The sequence below is a fragment of the Nerophis lumbriciformis genome, linkage group LG28 (genome assembly GCF_033978685.3).
Source record: "Nerophis lumbriciformis linkage group LG28, RoL_Nlum_v2.1, whole genome shotgun sequence".
In the NCBI taxonomy this organism is placed as follows: Eukaryota; Metazoa; Chordata; class Actinopteri; order Syngnathiformes; family Syngnathidae; genus Nerophis; species Nerophis lumbriciformis.
In genome coordinates this window covers 871341-895889 of record NC_084575.2, presented here as the reverse complement: position 1 = coordinate 895889, position 24549 = coordinate 871341, and the positions used below count along the sequence as shown (strand labels likewise).

Here is a 24549-nt window from a genome sequence, read left to right as displayed (position 1 = left end):
ATGGTGTATCGTGACATGGCTAAACATATCCACATATATATAATGTATCGTGACATGGACTAAACATATCCACATATATATGGTGTATTGTGACATGGACTAAACATATCCACATATATATGGTGTATCGTGACATGGCCTAAACATATCCACATATATATGGTGTATCGTGACATGGCCTAAACATATCCACATATATATGGTGTATCGTGACATGGCCTAAACATATCCACATATATATGGTGTATCGTGACATGGACTAAACATATCCACATATATATGGTGTATTGTGACATGGACTAAACATATCCACATATATATGGTGTATGGTGACATGGCCTAAACATGTCCACATATATATGGTGTATTGTGACATGGACTAAACATATCCACATATATATGGTGTATCGTGACATGGCCTAAACATATCCACATATATATGGTGTATCGTGACATGGACTAAACATATCCACATATATATGGTGTATCGTGACATGGACTAAACATATCCACATATATATGGTGTATCGTGACATGGCCTAAACATATCCACATATATATGGTGTATCGTGACATGGCCTAAACATATCCACATATATATGGTGTATCGTGACATGGACTAAACTTATCCACATATATATGGTGTATCGTGACATGGACTAAACATATCCACATATATATGGTGTATCGTGACATGGACTAAACATATCCACATATATATGGTGTATTGTGACATGGACTAAACATATCCACATATATATGGTGTATGGTGACATGGCCTAAACATGTCCACATATATATGGTGTATTGTGACATGGACTAAACATATCCACATATATATGGTGTATCGTGACATGGCCTAAACATATTATACTGATATTCCTGTGAACCGCACTGTGGATACAAAGGGAGCACGTACGGTGAATATTCGCACCACAGGGAATGAGAAGTCATCCTTCACTGTGGTTCTAGCTTGCCATGCTAATGGCCAGAAACTTCCACCCATGGTGATATTCAAAAGGAAGACCTTGCCAAAAGAGACCTTTCCAGCCGGCGTCATCATAAAAGTTAACTCGAAGGGATGGATGAAGAAAAGATGAGCGAGTGGTTAAGGTAAGTTTAAGTTTACGCGAAGAGGCCGGGTGGCTTTTTTCACGCTGCTCCGTCCATGTTGATATACGATTCCATGCGCGCCCACATTACGCTGGTTTTAATATATTATTAAAGTTTGACTGACCTATCTGACTGTTTTTTTTGACATTCCTTTAGCGCAGTTAGATGCGGCTTATAACACGGGGCGGCTTATAGGTGGACAAAGTTTTGAAATATGCCGTTCATTGAAGGCGCGGCTTATAACCCAGGGCGCCTTACGGTGCGGAAAATACGGTATATATGGTGTATCGTGACATGGACTAAACATATCCACATATATATGGTGTATCGTGACATGGCCTAAACATATCCACATATATATGGTGTATCGTGACATGGACTAAACATATCCACATATACAAACCCCGTTTCCATATGAGTTGGGAAATTGTGTTAGATGTAAATATAAACGGAATACAATGATTTGCAAATCATTTTCAACCCATATTCAATTGAATGCACTACAAAGATAACATATTTGATGTTCAAACTAATAAACTTTATTTTTTTTTTGCAAACAATAATAAACTTAGAAGTTCATGGCTGCAACACGTGCCAAATTAGTTGGGAAAGGGCATGTTCACCACTGTGTTACATCACCTTTTCTTTTAACAACACTCAAACGATTGGGAACTGAGGAAACTAATTGTTGAAGCTTTGAAAGTGGAATTATTTCCCATTCTTGTTTTATGTAGAGCTTCAGTCGTTCAACAGTCCGGGGTCTCCGCTGTCGTATTTTACGCTTCTTAATGCGCCACACATTTTCGATTGCAGACAGGTCTGGACTGCAGGCGGGCCAGGAAATTACCCACACTCTTTTTTTTTTACGAAACCACGCTGTTGTAACACGTGCTGAATGTGGCTTGGCATTGTCTTGCTGAAATAAGCAGGGGCGTCTATGAAAAAGACGGCGCTTAGATGGCAGCATATGTTGTTCCAAAACCTGTATGTACCTTTCAGCATTAATGGTGCCTTCACATATGTGTAATTTACCCATGCCTTGGGCACTAATACACCCCCATACCATCACAGATGCTGGCTTTTGAACTTTGTGTCGATAACAGTCTGAATGGTTCGCTTCCCCTTTGGTCCGGATGACACGATGTCGAATATTTCAGAAAACAATTTCAAATGTGGACTCGTCAGACCACAGAACACTTTTCCACTTTGCATCAGTCCATCTTAGATAATCTCGGGCCCAGAGAAGCCGGCGGCGTTTCTGGATGTTGTTGATAAATAAGGGAATAGGCCTTTATTTATAAAAAAGGGACGGCGTGGCGCAGTGGAAGAGTGGCCGTGCGCGACCCGAGGGTCCCTGGTTCAATCCCCACCTAGTACCAACCTCGTCATGTCCGTTGTGTCCTGAGCAAGACACTTCACCCTTGCTCCTGATGGGTGCTGGTTAGCGCCTTGCATGGCAGCTCCCTCCATCAGTGTGTGAATGTGTGTGTGAATGGGTAAATGTGGAAGTAGTGTCAAAGCGCTTTGAGTACCGTATTTTCCGCACCATTAGCCGCACCTAAAAACCACAAATTTACTCAAAAGCTGACAGTGCGGCTTTTAACCCGGTGCGCTTTATATATGGATTAATATTAAGATTCATTTTCATAAAGTTTCGATCTCGCAACTTAGGTAAACAGCCGCCATCTTTTTTCCCGGTAGAACAGGAAGCGCTTCTTCTTCTACGCAAGCAACCGCCAAGGTAAGCACCCGCCCCCATAGAACAGGAAGCGCTTCTTCTTCTACTGTAAGCTACCACCCGCCCCCGGAAGAAGAATAAGCGCGCGGATTTTCGTTTCATTTCCTTTGTGTGTTTACATCTGTAAAGACCAGACTACAAAATGGCTCCTACTAAGCGACACGCGTATAACGCAGAATTTAAACTTAAGGCATTAAGTCATGCCGAAGAACACGGAAATAGAGCAGCAGCAAGAGAATATAACATAAATGAATCAATGGTGCGTAGGTGGAGGAAGCAAGAAGATGACCTGCGCCAGGTAAAGAAGACAAAACAGAGTTTCCGAGGGAACAAAGCAAGATGGCAACTGTTGGAGGACAAACTGGAACAGTGGGTTGTTGAGCAGAGAGCAGCAAGCAGAAGTGTCAGCACCATCACTATTCGAATGAAGGCAACAACGCTAGCAAGCGAACTTCACCTGGATGATTTTAAAGGTGGTGCTTCTTGGTGTTTCCGGTTCATGAAAAGACGCAATCTCTCCATCCGCACACGGACCACTATTTCACAGCAACTGCCTAACGACTTTAAAGAAAAGCTGGCTACTTTCCGTGCATATTGTAAAAACAAGATAGCTGAAAAAAAGATCCGGCCAGAGCACATTATCAACATGGACGAGGTTCCACTGACTTTTGATATTCCTGTGAACCGCACTGTTGATATAACGGGAGCACGTACGGTGAATATTCGCACCACAGGGAATGAGAAGTCGTCCTTCACTGTGGTTCTAGCTTGCCATGCTAATGGCCAGAAACTTCCTCCCATGGTGATATTCAAAAGGAAGACCTTGCCAAAAGAGACCTTTCCAGCCGGCGTCATCATAAAAGCTAACTCGAAGGGATGGATGGATGAAGAAAAGATGAGCGAGTGGTTAAGGGAAGTTTACGCGAAGAGGCCGGGTGGCTTTTTTCACACAGCTCCGTCCATGTTGATATACGACTCTATGCGCGCCCACATCACAGATGGTGTCAAAAAACAAGTGAAGCACACAAATACAACACTCGCCGTCATTCCGGGTGGATTAACCAAAGAACTCCAACCGCTGGATATTGGTGTCAACAGGGCATTCAAATCACGACTGCGAACGGCGTGGGAACAATGGATGACCGAAGGCGAACACACCTTCACTAAGACAGGCAGACAGCGCCGGACGACATACGCCAACATTTGCCAGTGGATCGTAAATGCCTGGGCAGATATTTCGGTCACAACTGTGGTCCGAGCTTTCCGGAAGGCAGGATTCACAGAACTACTGGACAACAACAGCGACACTGACTCCGATGACTTCGACGAGACGGAACCGGCCATTTTGGATCCCACACTTGCCCAACTTTTCAATTCGGACACCGAAGATGAAGAATTCGAAGGATTTACGAATGAAGAATAACTTCAGAAAGTGAGCGCTATGTTTATTTTGTGTGTTGTGACATTAACGTTCGAGCAACATTATGTTGCTATTGCTCTGCACTATTTTGAATTTGACTATGTTTGTGATTGCACATTTGCGTACATTTTGGGACAGAGTTGTTAGAACGCTGGTTTTCAATATATTATTAAAGTTTGACTGACCTATCTGACTGTTTTTTTGACATTCCCTTTAGCGCAGCGTAGGCGCGGCTTATAGTCCGGGGCGGCTTATTGGTGGACAAAGTTATGAAATATGCCATTCATTGAAGGTGCGGCTAATAATCCGGTGCTCCTTATAGTGCGGAAAATACGGTACCTTGAAGGTAGAAAAGCGCTATACAAGTACAACCCATTTATCATTTATTATCATAAATGGCTTTCGCTTTGCATAGGAGAGTTTTAACTTGCACTTACAGATGTAGCGACCAACTGTATTTAGTGACAGTGGTTTTCTGAAGTGTTCCTGAACCTATATGGTGATATCCTTTAGAGATTGATGTCGCTTGTTGATCCAGTTCCGTCTGAGGGATCGAAGGTCACGGTCATTCAATGTTGGTTTCCGGCCATGTCGCTTACGTGGAGTGATTTCTCCAGATTCTCTGAACCTTTTGATGATATTATGGACCGTAGATGTTGAAATCCCTAAATTTCTTGCAATTGCACTTTGAGAAACGTTGTTATTAAACTGTTTGACTATTTGCTCACGCAGTTGTGGACAAAAGGGTGTACCTCGCCCCATCCTTTCTTGTGAAAGACTGAGCATTTTTTGGGAAGCTGTTTTTATACCCAATCATGGCACCCACCTGTTCCCAATTAGCCTGCAAACCTGTGGGATATTCCAAATAAGTGTTTGATGAGCATTCCTCAACTTTATCAGTATTTATTGACACCTTTCCCAACTTCTTTGTCACGTGTTGCTGGCATCAAATTCTAAAGTTAATGATTATTTGCAAAAAAAAAAAAAATGTTTATCAGTTTGAACATCAAATATGTTGTCTTTGTAGCATATTCAACTGAATATGGGTTGAAAATCATTTGCAAATCATTGTATTCCATTTATATTTACATCTAACACAATTTCCCAACTCATATGGAAACAGGGTTTGTATATGGTGTATCGTGACATGGCCTAAACATATCCACATATATATGGTGTATCGTGACATGGCTTAAACATATTCACATATATATGGTGTATCGTGACATGGCCTAAACATATCCACATATATATGGTGTATCGTGACATGGCCTAAACATATCCACATATTAATAAAAAGCCATATCGCCCAGCCCTAGTTAGAATGTGATTTTTTTTTTTTTTTTTTTAAATATATCCACCGTTGTGTCTTTTATAATGATTGTGAACGATAGAAAAAAATTCCCCCAAAAAGTGCAGTTCCCCTCTAAATTCCAAGGATTAGATTTAAGACTTGAAGTGTATGAGCATGAAGTGATGAAGCCTTCTTGGATAAATCTTCTAAGACAAAGTGAACAGTCCAGTTGTGATGGATTGAATGCCCTGAGAATAAAATGATATGTGCTTACTTGGACTGTGATGAAGCTGTGAGGACTCAGGTGCTTTGTCTTCATGCTCTTCAGTCTTCACAGAGACAACAGTCAGTGGAAACTTGCTGACATCATCCTCCTCCTGCCCTACAACACACTCTCCCTCCTCTTCCTCTTTCATGAGTGGATCCTCCTCTTCCTCTTTCATGTGGGTGGGCTGTGGATCCTCCTCTTCCTCTTTCATGTGAGGGGGCTGCTGGATGTCTGTTGGGTAAATGTAAATAAGATAAAGAGAGAAGATAAATAGTTTTGGACTGACACTGTTAACACAATGACATATTTGTGTTCTTCCGTGTGTTGGGTTAAAAGTGTGTAGCAAAACAACTAATAAAAACACGGGAAATACCTCCTTTTTTCCTAAAATCAATTCAAAAGTGGCACAGTGAGTACCAAAACAGACTTGGAAATAGGATAAGGGGCAATTTGAAAAGTTTTTACAACTACGAGGCAGCACTGATTGAGGCATTTTGAACTTCACTGATGTAAAAAGTGTAAATATTTTATTCTGTATACGGTCCATTACACCTACTCTTTAGCTCTAAACTTAACCATAATCTTTTAATGACAAAGTCATTACCATAACTTCAATATCATGGAAATAAAAACAAAAGAATTCCAAAATCACTTAAAAAAAACATTCATGGTATGTTTTTGTCATCATGCAGAATACTTTTTTGTGGTCATTTTGTTGGCTGGACCAAAATAAACTTTTACCAAAAACATGTTTTACTTTTGAGAGATTGATTGAGACTTGTATTAGTAGATTGCACAGTACAGTATATATTCCGTACAATTGACCACTAAATGGTAACACCCGTTTAAGTTTTTCAACTTGTTTAAGTCGGGGTCCACTTAAATCAATTCATGGTAGTATGTGGTGTTTTATGGAGTATCTCCTTCAAAAATTCCTCTTTAGGAATTGGAAACCATCTACAACACGCTGAAGGAAAGTCAGTCACCTTTATGTTCTTTTAATAAATCAAGTGTTGACTACTTTGGCTATTGAAAATAAATGTTTACATTCCCTTATTGTTACATGTAAGTCACAATCAGGAAGTGAAATGATAACTAATTATATGTGATTACCTTATAAAATGTTTTGGTGAGTGTGTGAGTTTTGTGTAAACATGTTGATATAGGTTTACATCTTCTTGGGGACTGGAACACAGATATGTCCCGAAAGGATGCACCCATTTTTAAAACCTTCACTAAGCTGTGCCACCAACATTGTCTCACTTAGCTCATTAAGCAAACTACCAGGGTGAGTAAGTCCTTTTAAACCTTCATAAACCTTGTTGTTACTTCTGACCAGTCTAAGATCACCACAAGTGGAACTACTGTATGTGGCTTAAGTGATCATTCCGAGGCTGACGACCACAAAACAAGCGAAGTTACAATCCTTAAGACCTAGACTAGCAAGGCTTTCAATGACAAACTGGCACATTAAGACTCGCCTGGTACTTGCAAGTACACAGGTTTATGGGTCAATTCCTAACCTCAGAAAAGTAAATAACTTCCCAGTCAAAGTGGGTGACAATATTATAACAAACAAAAATGAGATTACCAATTTTGGCTGCATCACAGAGACTAATCTCTCCAGTGAAAAAATGACTACTAAGGTAGTCAAAGAATCAACCGACAAATTATGTTCTTACATAGTAATACTACTATTACGGGTAGTATTGCACTTAAGACTCTAACACAAGCGCTCATTTAACATCACTTTGAGTACAGAGTTCATATTTAGTACCGTGACGCCTTAAAAGCTCTGAAAAACAAACTCCAGACAGTCCAAAAAAAAATGATTGGGCTTCTACTCAACCGTCCATCTCACCTTTCCTTAACGTGGGGAGGCTCTTGGTAGGTGACAGAGTACATCTTCTTGCAGTTGGTCTGGTGTACAAGATACACCAAACCACTAACATACCCATGTACCTGTCTAGATACTTCAAAATATATTCACCATTACAACACCAGAGGTAGTTGTACAAGTCATATTCAACCCAGATCTCACTCCAAAACATGTTCCAATTAGTTTGCCTGCTATACCACCAACATGTGGAACTCCCTATCAATAGCCATAAAGGAGTGTAAATCCCTTACTTACTTCAAAGTTGCTCTGAAAAGACATTACAGGTTGCGGCTACTCGTAACTGGGAATTTACAAATCCTTTTGCTTTTATTTTATTTTCATTGACTTTCGTGCAGTATTTTTGTCTACTTTCTACATAGTACTGTGTTCTGTGAGAGTTTAAAAAAAATATTTCAACTGAAACCATCTCAGGCTTTTTTGTAGCAGTGAATGTGTACCGTCATGAAAGTGTAGCCTTTCCTATGCAAACTTCTCATAACTGCTTCAATCAATCAATCAATCACACATTGTTACAAACCGAGAGGAACATCAACTGTCTCGTTTACTTCTTTTCACTTAAAAGGGAACCACACTTTTTAAATGTATTTTGCCTATCAAGAACACACATTTTTTCTTTGTTATGCATTTTAAATAGTAAATAAATACGATCAAAAGTCTGCTTACAATAGAGGATATTAGAGTTGCACTATTCTGCCTATAAAGAACTTAAAAACATCCAAACACCTCCATTAAGGTTTTATGTACATGCAGTAGGTATATATGACATTTAGTAACAGGGGCATTTTTTTAAAAGATGTAATATTTACACATTTTTGCTCATTAGCGCAATAATTTTAAAAACGCATCACAACGTTCGCTTTTTTTTATTTAACATCACTGAATATTACACACTGCAGACTTCCTGAGAGCCAACAAACATAATAAAACATCACTTACTGTACAAGGTCTGCTGTCACTATGACGCAGACTGATAGAATCTAGTTATATTACCGTTTAGATGAAGAATTACTCATAATCCTCGAACGGAAAAGGGGGGTGACGTCAAGCGTCTTTTTAGGTCGTTCGGGTCTAAATTGGCTGACAAACGATACCAACTTGTCAGAGTACGACCTCATCCTTTTTACTATCCAGGTGAGAGTCACGATTCATGATCTGGAATAATCTTTCACCAGTACCGAGGTGAGGAAGGAGCTCACCAGCCGCTGATGTCAACATAAACACACAAGCTATAAATAGTTTGTCTGCGTTAGCACTTATAATAACAATATCACTAATACTTGCTTGCTATTCAAGCCACAAAATGCAAATGGAGTATTGTTGGCACTTTTTGGATGGTTATAGAGAACCTCCCATTGGCTTCATTGCAAGTGGACATTTATTTACATTTATGAGTTAGAATGTGATTTTGAAACAATATATATCCATCGTCATGTCTTTTATAATGATTGTGAACGATAGAAAAAATTCCCCCAAAAAGTGCAGTTCCCCTCTAAATTCCAATGATTAGATTTAAGACTTGAAGTGTATGAGCATGAAGTGATGAAGCCTACTTGGATGAGTCTTCTAAGACAAAGTGAACAGTCCAGTTGTGATGGATTGAATGCCCTGAGAATAAAATGATATGTGCTTACTTGGACTGTGATGGAGCTGTGAGGACTCAGGTGCTTTGTCTTCATGCTCTTCAGTCTTCACAGAGACAACAGTCAGTGGAAACTTGCTGACATCATCCTCCTCCTGCTCTACAACACACTCTCCCTCCTCTTCCTCTTTCATGTGTGGATCCTCCTCTTCCTCTTTCATGTGGGGATCCTCCTCTTCCTCTTTCATGTGTGGATCCTCCTCTTCCTCTTTCATGTAGGTGGGCTGTGGATCCTCCTCTTCCTCTTTAATGTGCGTGGGCTGTGGATCATCTTCTTCCTCTTTCATGTGGGTGGGCTGTGGATCCTCTTCTTCCTCTTTCATGTGGGTGGGCTGTGGATCCTCCTCTTCCTCTTTCATGTGGGTGGGCTGTGGATCCGCCTCTTCCTCTTTAATTTGGGTGGTCTGTGGATCCTCCTCTTCCTCTATAATGTGGGGGGGCTGCTGGACATCTGTTGGGTACATAAGTAAATAAGATACAGAGAGAATAGAAATAGTTTTGGACTGACACTGTTAACACAATTACATTATTTGTGTTCTTTTGTGTGTTGTGTTAAAAGTGTGTAGCTAAACAACCAATAAAAACAGGAAATACCACCTTTTGTCCTAAAATGTATTAACAAGTGGTACAGTGGGTACAAAAACAGACTTGGACATTTAATGGGGGTCAATTTGAAAAGTTTTATAAGTACGAGGCAGCATTGATTGAGGCATTCTTAACTTTACACTCACTGATGTAAAGTGTGTAAATATTGAGATTGTCAAATGATAAATGATAAATGGGTTATACTTGTACAGCGCTTTTCTACCTTCAAGGTACTCAAAGCGCTTTGACAGTATTTCCACATTCACACACACATTCACACACTGATGGCGGGAGCTGCCATGCAAGGCAGCTAACCAGCAGCGATCAGGAGCAAGGGGTGAAGTGTCTTGCCCAAGGACACAACGGACGTGACTAGGATGGTAAAAGGTGGGGATTGAACCCCAGTAACCAGCAACCCTCCGATTGCTGGCACGGCCACTCTACCAACTTCGCCACGCCGTCATTACCATAACTTAAATATCATGGAAATAAAACAAATCTAATTCCAAAATCACTTAAAAAAACATTCATGGTATATTTTTGTTATCATGCAGAATACTTTTGGGTGGCCATTTTGTTGGCTGGGCCAAAAGGAACTTTTAACAAAAACATGTTTTACTATGTGCTGTTTTATGGAGTATCTCCATCAACAATTCCTCTTTAGGAATTGGAGAAAATCTACAACACGCTGAAGGAAAGTCAGTCACCTTTATGTTCTTTATGTTCTTTTAATAAATCAAGTGTTGACTACTTTGGCTATTGAAAATAAATGTTTACTTTCACTTATTGTTGCATGTAAGTCAGAATCAGGAAGTGAAATGATAACTAATTAGATCTGATTACAGTGTAAAATGTATTTGGTGAGTGTGTGAGTTTTGTGTACGGTAAACATGTTGATACAGGTTTACATCTTCTTGGGGACTGGAACACAGATATGTCCTGAAAGGATGCACCTATTTTTAAAACCTTCACTAAGCTGTGCCATCAACATTGTCTCACTTAGCTCATTAAGCAAACTACCAGGGTGAGTGAGTCCTTTTAAACCTTCATAGTCCTCGTTGTTACTTCTGACCAGTCTAAGATCAGCACAAGTGGAACTACTGTATGCAGCTTAAGTGATCATTCAATGATTTTCTGTACCCATAAAGAACATAGAACTGAGGCTGACGACCACAAAACAAGCGAAGCTACAATCCTCAAGACCTAGACTAGCAAGGCTTTCAATGACAAACTGGCAAATTAAGACTCGCCTGGTACTTGCAAGTACACATGTTTTAGGGTCAATTCCTAACCTCAGAAAAGTAGATAACTTCACAGTCAAAGTGGGTGACAATATTATAACAAACAACAATGAGATTACCTATCTTGGCTGCATCGTAAAGACTAATCTCTCCAGTGAAAAAATGACTACTAAGGTAGTCAAAGAATCAACCGACAAATTCTGTTCTTACTAGTGTTGTCCCAATACCAATATTTTGGTACCGGGACCTGTACCAAAATGTATTTCAATACTTTTCCGAACTTTTTGATACTATTCTAAATAGAAAGGACCACAAAAAAGTGCATTATTGGCTTTATTTTAACAAAAAATCTTAGGGTACATTAAACATATGTTTATTATTGCAATTTAGTCCTTAAATAAAATAGTGAACGGACTAGACAACTTGTCTTTTATTAGGAAGTTAACAAACAAAAGCTCCCAGTTTAGTCTTCTGACATATGCAGTAACATATTGTGTCATTTATATTATATTATTTTGTCAATATTATTAAATGGTAAATGGTAAATGGTAAATGGGTTGTACTTAAACCCCCACTGGGGTGAGTTTTTCCTTGCCCTTATGTGGGCTTTGTACCGAGGATGTCGTTGTGGCTTGTGCAGCCCTTTGAGACACTTGTGATTTAGGGCTATATAAATAAACATTGATTGATTGATTGTACTTTTATAGCGCTTTTCTACCTTTTTAAAGAACTCAAAGCGCTTTGACACTATTTCCACATTCACCCATTCACACACACATTCACACACCGATGGCGGGAGCTGCCATGCACGGCGCTAACCAGCAGCCATCAGGAGCAAGGGTGAAGTGTCTTGCTCAAGGACACAATGGACGTGACTAGAATGGTAGAAGGTGGGGATTGAACAAGTAAACCTCAGAATGCTGGCATGGCCACGCTCACAACTTCGCCACGCCGTCCCCTGTTATTAAGGACAAGTGGTCGAAAATGGATTATTTATCTACTTGTTTATTTACTGTTAATATCTGCTTTTTTCTGTTTCAACATGTTCTATCTACACTTCTGTTAAAATGTAATAATCACTTATTCTTCTGTTGTTTGATACTTAACATTAGTTTTGGATGATACCACAAATTTGGGTATCAATCTGATACCAAGTAGTTACAGGATCATACATTGGTCATATTCAAAGTCCTCATGTGTCCAGGAACATATTTACTGACTTTATAAACATAATATATATTTTTTTAAACGAAAGAAGATGTTGTAATGCCAAAAAATATAGATGTAATCATAGAAGTAGTACTTTTTAGAGGCGGTATAGTACTGAATATGATTAATTAGTATTGCGATACTATACGAATGCTGGTATACCGTACAACCCTAGTTCTTACATAGTAGGATCACCCCGTTGGTGGGTAGAAATACACTTAAGACTCTAATACAAGCACTCATTTAACCCCACTTTGACTACAGAGTTCATGTTTGGTACCGTGACGCCTTAAAAGCCCTGAAAAACAAACTCCAGACAGCCCAAAACAAAATGATTGGGCTTCTACTCAACCGTCCATCTCGGGCTCACCTTTTCGCCAACCATTTCCTTAAAGTGGGGAGGCTTTTGGTAGGTGACAGAGTACATCTTCTTGCAGTTGCAGTGTGTGTGGGGGGGGGCAGCGGCGATGACCAAGAAGAACGCAGAGTTGGAATATAATTACAACATTTTATGTACATATTTATATACAGATTTGAACAATTAGTGATTCACTGAAATATATTTATTAATTGTGGTTCTTACAAAAAATATATCTTATAAAATATAAAAGCTAAAATGTCTCTTAAAGCTCTGCCCCTTTAATTAGTGAATACTAAATAATTTAACTTTAGCCTACTACTACAACCATATTATTTACCAGCAACATGAAGTGAAACAGAGGCAGAGGTGTCCTGCCACAGTCAGTCAACCTCCTCCTCCTCCTCCTGCTGAACAGGTCGCACCTGTGGTCCGGACTGTAGGCCTACCTCCTCTCCAAGTCCAGCCCTTTTCGGCCGTTGAAAATATTTTTCTATACTCATCTGTGTGAAGGAGTGAACATCCAACATTAGAATTTATTACTAACGAGCAGAAGCGCTCTATGTACAGTGCCGTCTAACCAGCAGCTCAACACATGCAGGGTTCAACGTTAAGGTTTTTTTCTACTTGCCCGACTTCTCAAATCTACTTGCCCCAATATTTTTACTTGTCCTGCCTAGGTTTTTTTCTGGCTGTGTAGTGCTCATGGCTTATATCTTACTAGAATCCTTCCCGTTGACTATTTACAACACTACACAGTATTTATTATTATTATTATTATCTATAATTACATTTAAATGGCATTGCATACATGTCAAATTAAATGCTATTTCACATTATTTGACCAGTAGCAGTTACACCCATCTGAACAGGTCATCCACCTGTTTAAAGCCCAATCACAGTTGAAATCTTGAAATGAAGGGCCTTTAATAAAACATTAACCTGGACAACATTTTAACAGCTGCTTGGCTCAGATTTGATTCTTTTCATTGCATTCACATGCTGCAGTGGACAGTGGACAATTTAGCTTCAGTCCACGTGTGTTTATTGACAACAGGGTTATAACCTGGACACGTTAGCTCGTCGGTATGAAAACAGGTGACCGAGTCAAACAGTGGCGGTGTTAATGAAGCTGCGTCAGGCGAAACCGTCAGTGAAACGCTCGGTGAAATCGCGGATTAACATTAAATATATGACGAGCCGCGAGCGATGCAGCTATAACCTATCTACCTATAACACCTGTAAAAATGAAGCAATGCTACCACGCTAGCAAGCGTTAGCTAGCCGGCTATGAGCCACCAAGCTGCTAACTATCGCCAAAAGGCACCATTTAAGTTTTTTTCCCCATGGCATCCTGGATCAAGGCGTTCAGCAGCTTTTGGACGTTTGAGGTAGAAACGTAGGAAGCGCCATCATTATGAAAAGTAGTCGGCGAGTATTTTGGTCCCGTCCGTCCGTCCCTCATCTTCTTCTTCTTCTGGCCCACCAGGTGAATTAAGTGCTATTGGCGGAGTTACAATGCATACCGCCACCTACTGCACCAGAGGTGTAACTACAAGCAACATTCACAGACAGTCCCATTGCTTTTATGAGCGGTCGAGCGAGTCAAAAGCCGAAAAATCAATTTGTGGCGGACATAATTATTTCGTGGCGGGCCGCCACAAATAAATGAATGTGTGGGAAACACTGAGTTGGTCTGGTATACAAGATACACCACAGCACTAAAATACCCATGTACCTGTCTAGATACTTCAAAATATATTGACCATTATAACACCAGAGGTAGTTGTACAAGTCACATTCAACCCAGATCTCACTCCAAAAAAGGTTCTAATTAGTTTGCCTGCTATACCACCAACATGTGGAAGTCCCTATCAATAGCCATAAAGGAGTGTAAATCCCTTACTTCCTTCAAAGCAGCTTTGACAAGACATTACAGGTTGTTGTTACTCGTAACTGGGAATATACAAAGCCTTTTGCTGCAATTTTCTTGCAGTATTGTTTTCTTTTTGCTACTTTCTACACACTTTGTGTTCTATCTGTGTGAGTGAACAAATATTTAAACTGAAACCATCTCAGGCTTTCTTGTAGCAGTGAATGTGTACCGTGATGAAAGTGTAGCCTTTAATATGCAAACTTCTCATAACTCCTTCAATCAATCAATCACACATTGTTACAAACTGAGAGGAACATCAACCTCAAACTGTCTCGTTTTCATGAAGAATCTAAATGAAAGCATTGCATCATCCCCATAAGACAAAGCATCTATTGAAGAAAAGTGTTAATAATGAAATATAAAGTTAGTAAAGATGTGAGAGTAAGAAGTAAACAAAGCTGTTGTGTGTAACACAACTTGATGTTTCTTGAAAACAGCGTCCAGTAGTTGATTGTTCTCTTTCGTTCTAGAAAGTTCCGCCTGGTAATCTGCTATCGTTCTTTCGCACATTTTCACACTATCATAACACTTTACACTCACATGTTCACACAATCACAACACCTTACACTCACATGTTCACACAATCACAACACTTTACACTCACATGTTCACACAATCACAACACTTTACACTCACATGTTCACACAATCACAACACCTTACACTCACATTTTCACACAATCACAACACTTTACACTCACATTTGATCTCTACTTAGCGATGTGTTGATAACATCCGCGTCTCTTTGTTAGCAGCTAACAAGCTAACAAGCTAAACTTGCTAGCACGATAAGGTTCTCGCTCACCGAGACGGGTTTTTTCCTGAATTAAAGACTCAAAGATGTATTTTATACGACGTAAATATGTCAAACTGGAGAACAAATAATAAGACTGACTTATTAGCGTCCTTCTGGCTTCTTTCTGCGTCAATGTGCTTTCACGACAGTTGGCACGCTTGACGTTACAAGACGGTTCTGCTCTCGTCTATGACTGCTCTGCTCTCGCGAGATGTGTCATGCGCAGAAGACTCAAAGCTTTGTTGTTTGTAATAAAATGATTAATTTTATTATTTTGTTGTAATTGTTACATTAACTAAAATGATGTGTATATTGTTGTATTATTCACCAATAAAACGATACAATTTAGTCCTGTGTTTTATTCCGATGATAATGAAAAATGAGGTAAAAGGCAAAGTGAAAGTGAAACTAAGCTACTGCCTCTCGCCTACACGTCAATTTATCATGTGGTAGCCAAAAGTCACCAGTAGATGGCAGTGCAATATTGTAAAGTCCTACATATAGTACTTTCTAAATGTTGCTGCTCATATTAATAAAGCGCTAAATCCTTTATTTTTGACAAAATACCTCTAGTAGTGATACAAATGTGCTCTGGCAAAATACTATTATTTCCTTTGTTTGGCTTGAAAGAAGCTATGAAAATAAACATGACAAAAAATGAGTAGTTCTCAGGGAGAAAAAAAGGTTGGAAATGATGTGAAAGGACCAAATCCTCTGTTTAAGAATAATACGAATAATAATAATCAATGTTATTTATAGGGTGCCTTTCTAGAAACGATACAAACATTACAACATTGAACAATATAAAACAGAAAATGTCAGTTTAGACAAGAAACTAGAAATAGCTGAAATGAAAGTGATTAAGCATTCTGGAATAAGTGTGTTCTTGATTTGAAAAGGCTAAATGAGTCCATATTGTGGAAGTCTTGCTGTTCCTAAAATATGGAGGGTCAAATTGGACAAAATTAAACAATTGATTGATTGAAATAAATACATCTTTAAATAATTACTTAAAAATGTGATAATTCATTACAAATGGAATTAAATACATAAATGTATTTTATCTTTCAAACTCAGCCATCAAAGTCAGTGGGCGGGTCCTAACATCTGATTGGTTCCAATGACCAGAGAGAATAGCGGTTGATATCTTTGTCCGAAAGTGAGGAAATTGTTACATCTTTGTAACTGTTTTGGACTTAAGTTTGCTTGTTATCTGTATGTGGTATATAAGTTCCTGTCCTGTGCCCATATTGGGTATTTTTCACTTCCTTGTGCTGTTCACAGGCTTCCACACCAGCTGCCTGATATGCAACCGGGACACACCTGTACCATGTTGCCAATCAGTCTCTTATTTCAGTCCAGATTGTCAACCAGACAGCTTCGGATCATTGCTTCGCGTACGTGTGATGTTTCCGGTACAAAATGAGTTCCGTCTCTTGCGCATTTACTTCTGCACTCGCCTTCTTTTGATTCCCCCACTCCTTTTGTGGTTGAGTTTTCTGTTCTTTTCTTCCCTTCATGTGAGTGCACCTTTTGTTTGTATTAAATAATATTATTTTACTCAGCGTCTGCCTCCCGTCTCTGCATCCTTGGGGTCTCGTTCGTCACTAAGCTGCATTCCAGCTCCTGACAGAAATAACTGTATTAAATTCCTCTACTTTATTTCCTACATGCTGTGGGTCAGCATAGGTCTTACTTGCACATGTTCCACATCTACCAGCAACTCCCCAAAAAGTATTAAAAAGTATGTCCTTCTAAGACGTCATGTTTTCAAATACCGTATTTTCCGCACTATAAGGCGCACCGGATTATTAGCCGCACCTTCAATGAATTACATATTTCATAACTTTGTCCACCAATAAGCCGCCCCGGATTATAAGCCGCGCCTACGCTGCGCTAAAGGGAATGTCAAAAAAACAGTCAGATAGTTCAGTCAAACTTTAATAATATATTGAAAACCAGCGTTCTAACAACTCTGTCCCAAAATGTACGCAAATGTGCAATCACAAACATAGTAAAATTCAAAATGGTGTAGAGCAATAGTAACATAATGTTGCTCGAACGTTAATGTCACAACACACAAAATAAACATAGCTCTCACCTTCTGAAGTTATTCTTCATTCGTAAATCCTTCGAATTCTTCGTCTTCGGTGTCCGAATTGAAAAGTTGCGCAAGCGTGGTATCCAAAATGGCCGGTTCCGTCTCGTCGAAGTCATCGGGAGTCAGTGTCGCTGTTGTTCTGTGAATCCTGCCTTCCGGAAAGCTCGGACCACAGTTGTGACCGAAATATCTGCCCAGGCATTTACGATCCACTGGCAAATGTTGGCGTATGTCGTCCGGCGCTGTCTGCCCGTCTTAGTGAAGGTGTGTTCGCCTTCGGAGCTGTGTGAAAAAAGCCACCCGGCCTCTTCGCGTAAACTTCCCTTAACCACTCGCTCATCTTTTCTTCATCCATCCATCCCTTCGAGTTAGCTTTTATGATGACGCCGGCTGGAAAGGTCTCTTTTGGCAAGGTCTTCCTTTTGAATATCACCATGGGTGGAAGTTAGCATGGCAAGCTAGAACCACAGTGAAGGATGACTTCTCATTCCCTGTGGTGCGAATATTCACCGTACGTGCTCCCGTTCCACAGTGCGGTTCACAGGAATATCAGTTGCTGTGAAATACGGTAGTAATCCGTGTGCGGATGGAGAGATTGCGTCTTTTTATGAACCGGATCCTTTTCGCTTAGTAGGAGCCATTTTGTGGTCTTTACAGATGTAAACAGGAAATGAAACGTACGGTGATATCCGCGCGTTTTTTCTTCTTCTTCCGGGGGCGGGCGGTAGCTTACAGTAGAAGAAGAAGCGCTTCCTGTTCTATGGGGGCGGGTGCTTACCTTGGCGGTTGCTTGCGTAGAAGAAGAAGCGCTTCCTGTTCTACCGGGAAAAAAGATGGCGGCTGTTTACCGAAGTTGCGAGATCGAAACTTTATGAAAATGAATCGTAATAAAGCGCACCGGGTTATAAGGCGCACTGTTAGCTTTTGAGAAAATTTGTGGTTTTTAGGTGCGCCTTATAGTGCGGAAAATACGGTACTTTTAAAGTTCCAAAGATATGAAGATATGACGGGGTGAGGTTGTGGATATTCAAGAAATACACGACGCACTTAACCGTGTAACAAATGATCCAAGGAGGGGAACCTTAAACGATGGGTTAGTGTGGCTGACACTGGGCTTAAGCTGAATAATTGTTTGTTTAAGGAGTTATCTGGCTTAATGTAGACAGGGCATGACTTTGCCTGTGACCTTTGCTGAATTAATTTTGTCAAATCTTTTAAGGAAGTCCTGGTCTCTGACTGTTCAATGGCAGAACATATAGTATATATATATATATATGTATATATATATATATATACACATATATATATATATATATATATATATATATATATATATATATATAAATACATCCATTTTCTACCGCTTGTCCCTTTATATATGTGTGTGTGTATATATATATATATATATATATATATATATATATATGCAGGGCTCAAATTTAACCACGGCAACCGCGGCATTTTCCGTGACCACCCTTGTGACTTGCCGTAATGCCCGAAAAAACTGACCGGCATTTAAGGCAAGAACATGCCGTGACCTCCCTTGACTTTTTACTTGTTAATGGACTATGGATGTAACAATAAACGGTATAATGATACATCCATCCATCCATCCATTTTCTACCGCTTATTCCCTTCGGGGTCGCGGGGGGCGCTGGAGCCTATCTCAGCTACAATCGGGCGGAAGTCGGGGTACACCCTGGACAAGTCGCCACCTCATCGCAGGGCTAAAATGATACACAGCGGTGAAATTCCAGATGTTTAGTAACACGTTTACATTTTTAATGACCGAAAAACCATCATTTATCAATGCATTTCACGCAACTGCTTACTTCCTGAATACTGAAGCGCCGCAGCGTCTGCTCATGCTCACTAGAGTCGTACGGCTCGGGAGACATGGCGGTGACTTCATGGACTTTATTTTGAAAATGTTCCCTCCGAGCTAACGGAGCCAATCTCCTCGTTTCACTTCATTTCTATGGCTTCTACTTCCATGGAGTGTCGGTGTGCGATTAAGAGCACATGCTGTTGGAGGAGAACAATATTTGATGTTGCACTTTCATTTTGAACCTGAAGCTAGCTAGCCTCCTTTAAGGTAACACTTTTCTTAACCTTAAAAAGTTACAATTGGAGGCCTGTATATGTGTGTATACAAATAGTAACAAGCTAGTTATTGATTTTTAGTTTTAGTTTAAGCAAGTTGCAAACAAGACACTTAAATGTTTGCGGTCATTGTGATTATATTATACATTAAAATGTCATTTTCTTGTTATTAGTCAATATAAAGTTAGTAAAGATGTGAGAGTAAGAAGTCAACAAACCTGTTCTGTGTAACACAACTTGATGTTTCTTGAAAACAGCGTCCAATAGTAGATTGTTCTGCTCCTTTGTTCTAGAAAGTTCCGCCTCGTATTCTGCTATCGTTCTTTCTAACACTACAAATATTTCTTCAACGGCAGCAGTTAGTCGCTGATCCACCAACGCTCTCAACATGTGTAATGTAGACATTTTCACACAATCACAACACTTTACTCTCACACTTGATCTCTACTTAGCGATGTGTTGATAACTTCTGCTAGCAGCTAACAAGCTAAGCTAACTAGCGAGCTAAGCTAACTAACAATAAACGAGCACGAGAAGCGGCACAGTGCTTCTAGCACATCGAGACCATTTTATCCTTGAATAAAGAATCAAAGATGTATTTTATACGACGTAAATATTTCAAACTGGAGAACAAATATTAAGACTGACTTATTAGCGTCCTTCTCACGTCTTTCTCCGTCGATGTGCTTTCACGACAGTTCGCACACTTGACGTTACAAGACGGTACCACTCTGCTCTCGCGAGATGTGTCATGCGCAGGAGAGCCAAAGAAACGATGCGTCATCACGGCCACCTTTTGAATCATTGACTGCGTATTTAGTGCACTACAGCAGTGGTCCCCAACCACCGGACCGCGGCCCGGTATCGGTCCGTGGATCGATTGGTACCGGGCCGCACAAGAACTAAAAAAAAAACAACAACTAATTCTTGTGCAGCCCGGTACCGGTACCAAAAAAAAATAAAAATAAAATAAAAAATAAAAACACTTACAATTAGTACACTTACCCAAAAAACCTCCCTCCCCCATTCACACTCATTCACACAAGTTAATATAAAGTAGCAATGATAGTCACACACACACTAGGTGTGGTGAAATGTGTCCTCTGCATTTGACCCATCCTCTTGTTCACCACCTGGGAGGTGAGGGGAGCAGTGGGCAGCAGCGGTGCCGCGCCCGGAAATCATTTTTGGTGATTTAACCCCCAATTCCAACCCTTGATGCTGAGTGCCAAGCAGGGAGGTAATGGCTCCCATTTTTATAGTCTTTGGTATGACTCGGCTGGGGTTTGAACTCACAACCTACCCATCTCAGGGCGGACACTCTAACCACTTGGCCACTGAGTAAAAGGGTTGTTTCTTTCTGTTATTAATATTCTGGTTCCTACATTATATATCAATATATATCAATACAGTCTGCAGGGATACAGTCCGTTAGCACACATGATTGTATTTTTTTATGACAAAAAAAATATATATATATAAAAAATAATAATAATAACACCCCGGTCCGTGGGACAAATTTTCAAGCGTTGACCGGTCCGCAGTTACATAAAGGTTGGGGACCACTGCATTACAGGGACAAGCGGTATAAAATGGATGGATGGATACAGAGGTCTATCAGTGATTAAAATCACCATAACTCACTGAATGTTCAACTGATTTTCAGGCCGTTTGCTTGAATTTAAATGTCAGACACGTAATTATCATGCAACATATTTTGAGTCAACATTAAAATGCTGCTTTTCATAGCAAAATAAATTCAGGTGACATCAGGTGACTACAGGGCACCTTGTTAGACACCGACTCTGAACCCGGGTTGGCCAAACTCTCTCTCTACACGACTCTGGAAAAGAGCACACATCAGTGACCTCTAGAGGACAATGCCAGTAAATACACAACATTGTTACTATGTTTTTTTGTTTGATTGATTGAGACTTTTATTAGTAGGTTGCACAGTGAAGTACATATGCCGTACAATTGACCCCAATAAGTTTTTCAACTTGTTTAAGTCGGGGTCCACTTAAATTGAGCAAAGCATTTTTGGTTGAAAAAAAGAGATAAAGAAGTAAAATACAGCACTATGTCATCAGTTTCTGATTCATTAAATTGTATAACAGTGCAAAATATTGCTCATTTGTAGTGGTCTTTCTTGAACTATTTGGGAAAAAAAACAAAAAAAAACCTAAAAACTTGTTGTAAAAAAAACAAGCGATTCAATTATAAATAAAGATTTCTACACATAGAAGTAATCATCAACTTAAAGTGCCCTCTTTGGGGATTGTAATAGAGATCCATCTGGATTCATGAACTTAATTCTAAACATTTGTTTTGTTGAAGTATTATTCAATAAATATATTTATAAAGGATTTTTGAATTGTTGCTATTTTTAGAATATTTAAAAAAAATCTCACGTACCCCTTGGCATACCTTCAAGTACCCCCAGGAGTACGCGTACCCCCATTTGAGAACCACTGGACTACTCCATGAACAATGAAATAAATTAACAATAAAATAGTCTACATATAATTATTGCTTCAAGTTCTAGTCAAGTTATTCTGCAGTATAAAGTATCGTACATTTACTGACATTACTGTCAATAGTGTCAATACTGTCAAAAGACTACAATAGGCATTAATGTAAAGTATTGTACATTTGTACAAACTGTCGATATGCTATGTGTCGTCTCCGCCTGCAAGTACAGAATAGTTGATAGCAAATGATGGCACCTGTTATTATCCGGACATGGATACACAGTGACTCACTGTTCTCTGAGATGCAAAAGACATTGTCATGCATTCTATTCATTTGTCATTTACTGTTGCAGTAAATTGTAAATATTGTTGACATCTACGGTCCATGTATGTAATACTTCTATGATATATAATGTCATGTACATTGTAGCACAGTACATTTCACAGAATAAGAATAAGAAAGTGCTCATTCTGACTTATCTTCCAAAGGTTGATAGAATAAAGAATGATTTAAACTTATTAGTGCCTCACTCATTTTGCTGTTGCTGCAGCACGCCATATTGCTGTTTGTAGGCGTAATACGCTGTCTGCAGCACCCATTCATCCAGACACACAGATTGAAAGCCAGGGTGGTCTATGATGCACGTCTCCACCCCTTCCTGCTCCATTGTTCCGGCCACTGCCTCCAGCTCATGACAGCAGGCACACTCAGCCACTGTCTCCATGTTCACACAGTTGTGACATGTACACCTGGAAATAGAAATATTCATAATATTTGTAAATCAATTCATATTATTGACACCTGCAATCTGCAAACATGTGCAATAATTAATATTATCATTGTCTTGTTGTGGATCTTATTAATCTACATGCATATTTTTAGTATTGCCGGTATATGGAGCTGTGGCCCATAGAGATAATGGGTAATTAATTAGGTTTGACATTGTGTCAAAGATAGATACTTAGTCTATAGATAGGCCTGGGGTGTAAGTTGTAACACTAACAGTAACAGTGCAAGACTAGGCCACAAGCTAAAACTATTCTATAAATAAATAACATTTTACCATTCTGTATTCTGAAGAAGATCTATGTCGTGTGCTACTCCAGCATCAATATCAGCAGCGTCCTCCTGACCGTCACCGTCAGCGTCGGGTTCAAAGCGGTATGGCTCTATCCCTCTCACAGCTTCTTCCCTATCTGAATCGCTTCCACTCCCCACTAGTCCTTCACTCGCACTTTCCTCATCCACAAATCTTTCATCCTCGCTCCAATTAATGGGGAAATCGTCACTTTCTCAGTCCGAATCGCTCTCGCTGCTGGCGGCCATCATTGTAAACAACGGGGAAATGTGAGGAGACTTTCAACTTGTGACGTCACGCTACTTCCGGTACAGGCAAGGCTTTTTTATCAGCGACCAAAAGTTGCGAACTTTATCGTCGATGTTCTCTACTAAATCCTTTCAGCAAAAATATGGCAATATCGCGAAATGATCAAGTATGACACATAGAATGGATCTGCTATCCCCGTTTAAATAAAAAAAAAATCATTTCAGTAGGCCTTTAAGGAACTCCGGGCGGTTCTCATCCATCCTCACCATACATGGTGTTGACAGTGCACTGCTTCCCCTTCCTGAGGCGGCGGATGGTGTTCCAGAATCGCTTCGAAGCCGTCCGGAAGTCGCTTCCCCAAACTCCTCCTATGTCCGAGTTTTTGCCTCCGCGACCGCTGAAGCCGCACACCGCTTGGCCTGTCGGTACCTGTCCACTGCCTCCGGAGTCCTATGAGCCAAAAGAACCCGATAGGACTCTTTCTTCAGCTTGACGGTATCCCTTACCGCCAGTGTCCACCAACAGGTTCTAGGATTACAGCCACGACAGGCACCAACTACCTTACGGCCACAGCTCCAATCAGCCGCCTCGACAATAGAGGTGCGGAACATGGTCCACTCGGACTCAATGCCCAGCACCTCCCTCGTGACATTTTCCAAGTTCTTCCGTAGGTGGGAATTGAAACTCTCTCTGACAGGAGACTCTGCTCGATGTTCCCAGCAAACCCTCACAATGCGTTTGGGCCTGCCAGGTCTGTGCGGCATCCTCCCCCACCATCGCAGCCAGCTCCCCACCAGGTGGTGATATGTAGAAATCTCCGCCCCTCTCTTCAGCCGAGTGTCCAAAACATGAGGCCGCAAATCCGATGACACAACTACAAAGTCGATCATGGAACTGCGGCCTAGGGTGCCCTGGTGCCAAGTACACATATGGACACCCTTATGTTTGAACATGGTGTTTGTTATGGACAATCTGTGACGAGCACAAAAGTCCAATAACAAAATACCACTCAAGTTCAGATCCGGGCGGCCATTCTTCCCAATCACGCCT

At 40.2% G+C, this 24549-nt stretch overlaps 2 protein-coding genes across 2 annotated transcripts in view; one reads left to right on the top strand and one right to left on the bottom strand.

The window, feature by feature from the left end:
• Positions 1 to 24549, top strand: part of LOC133570631 (uncharacterized) — a 682377-nt gene that overhangs the window by 106689 nt on the left and 551139 nt on the right. The window lies entirely within an intron of this gene.
• LOC133570605 (uncharacterized) lies at positions 5772 to 20324 on the bottom strand. The gene is made up of 3 exons (XM_061923289.2): positions 19919 to 20324; positions 9365 to 9823; positions 5772 to 6064 (listed from the first exon to the last, which is right to left on the bottom strand). The coding sequence occupies exons 1-3, from the start codon at positions 20103 to 20105 to the stop codon at positions 5772 to 5774; spliced, it is 939 nt and encodes a 312-aa protein (XP_061779273.1). The 5' UTR covers positions 20106 to 20324.

What these genes read in the sequence shown, in the direction of transcription:
- LOC133570605 (XM_061923289.2), bottom strand. Translation starts at nt 20,105, where the DNA reads ATGTCTACATTACACATGTTGAGAGCGTTGGTGGATCAGCGACTAACT. An exon ending in AGTTGTGTTACACAGAACAG is followed by an intron (nt 9,824 to 19,918) that starts GTTTGTTGACTT and finishes TGTACCCAACAG; the next exon opens with ATGTCCAGCAGCCCCCCCAC. An exon ending in ACAGCTCCATCACAGTCCAA is followed by an intron (nt 6,065 to 9,364) that starts GTAAGCACATAT and finishes TTTACCCAACAG; the next exon opens with ACATCCAGCAGCCCCCTCAC.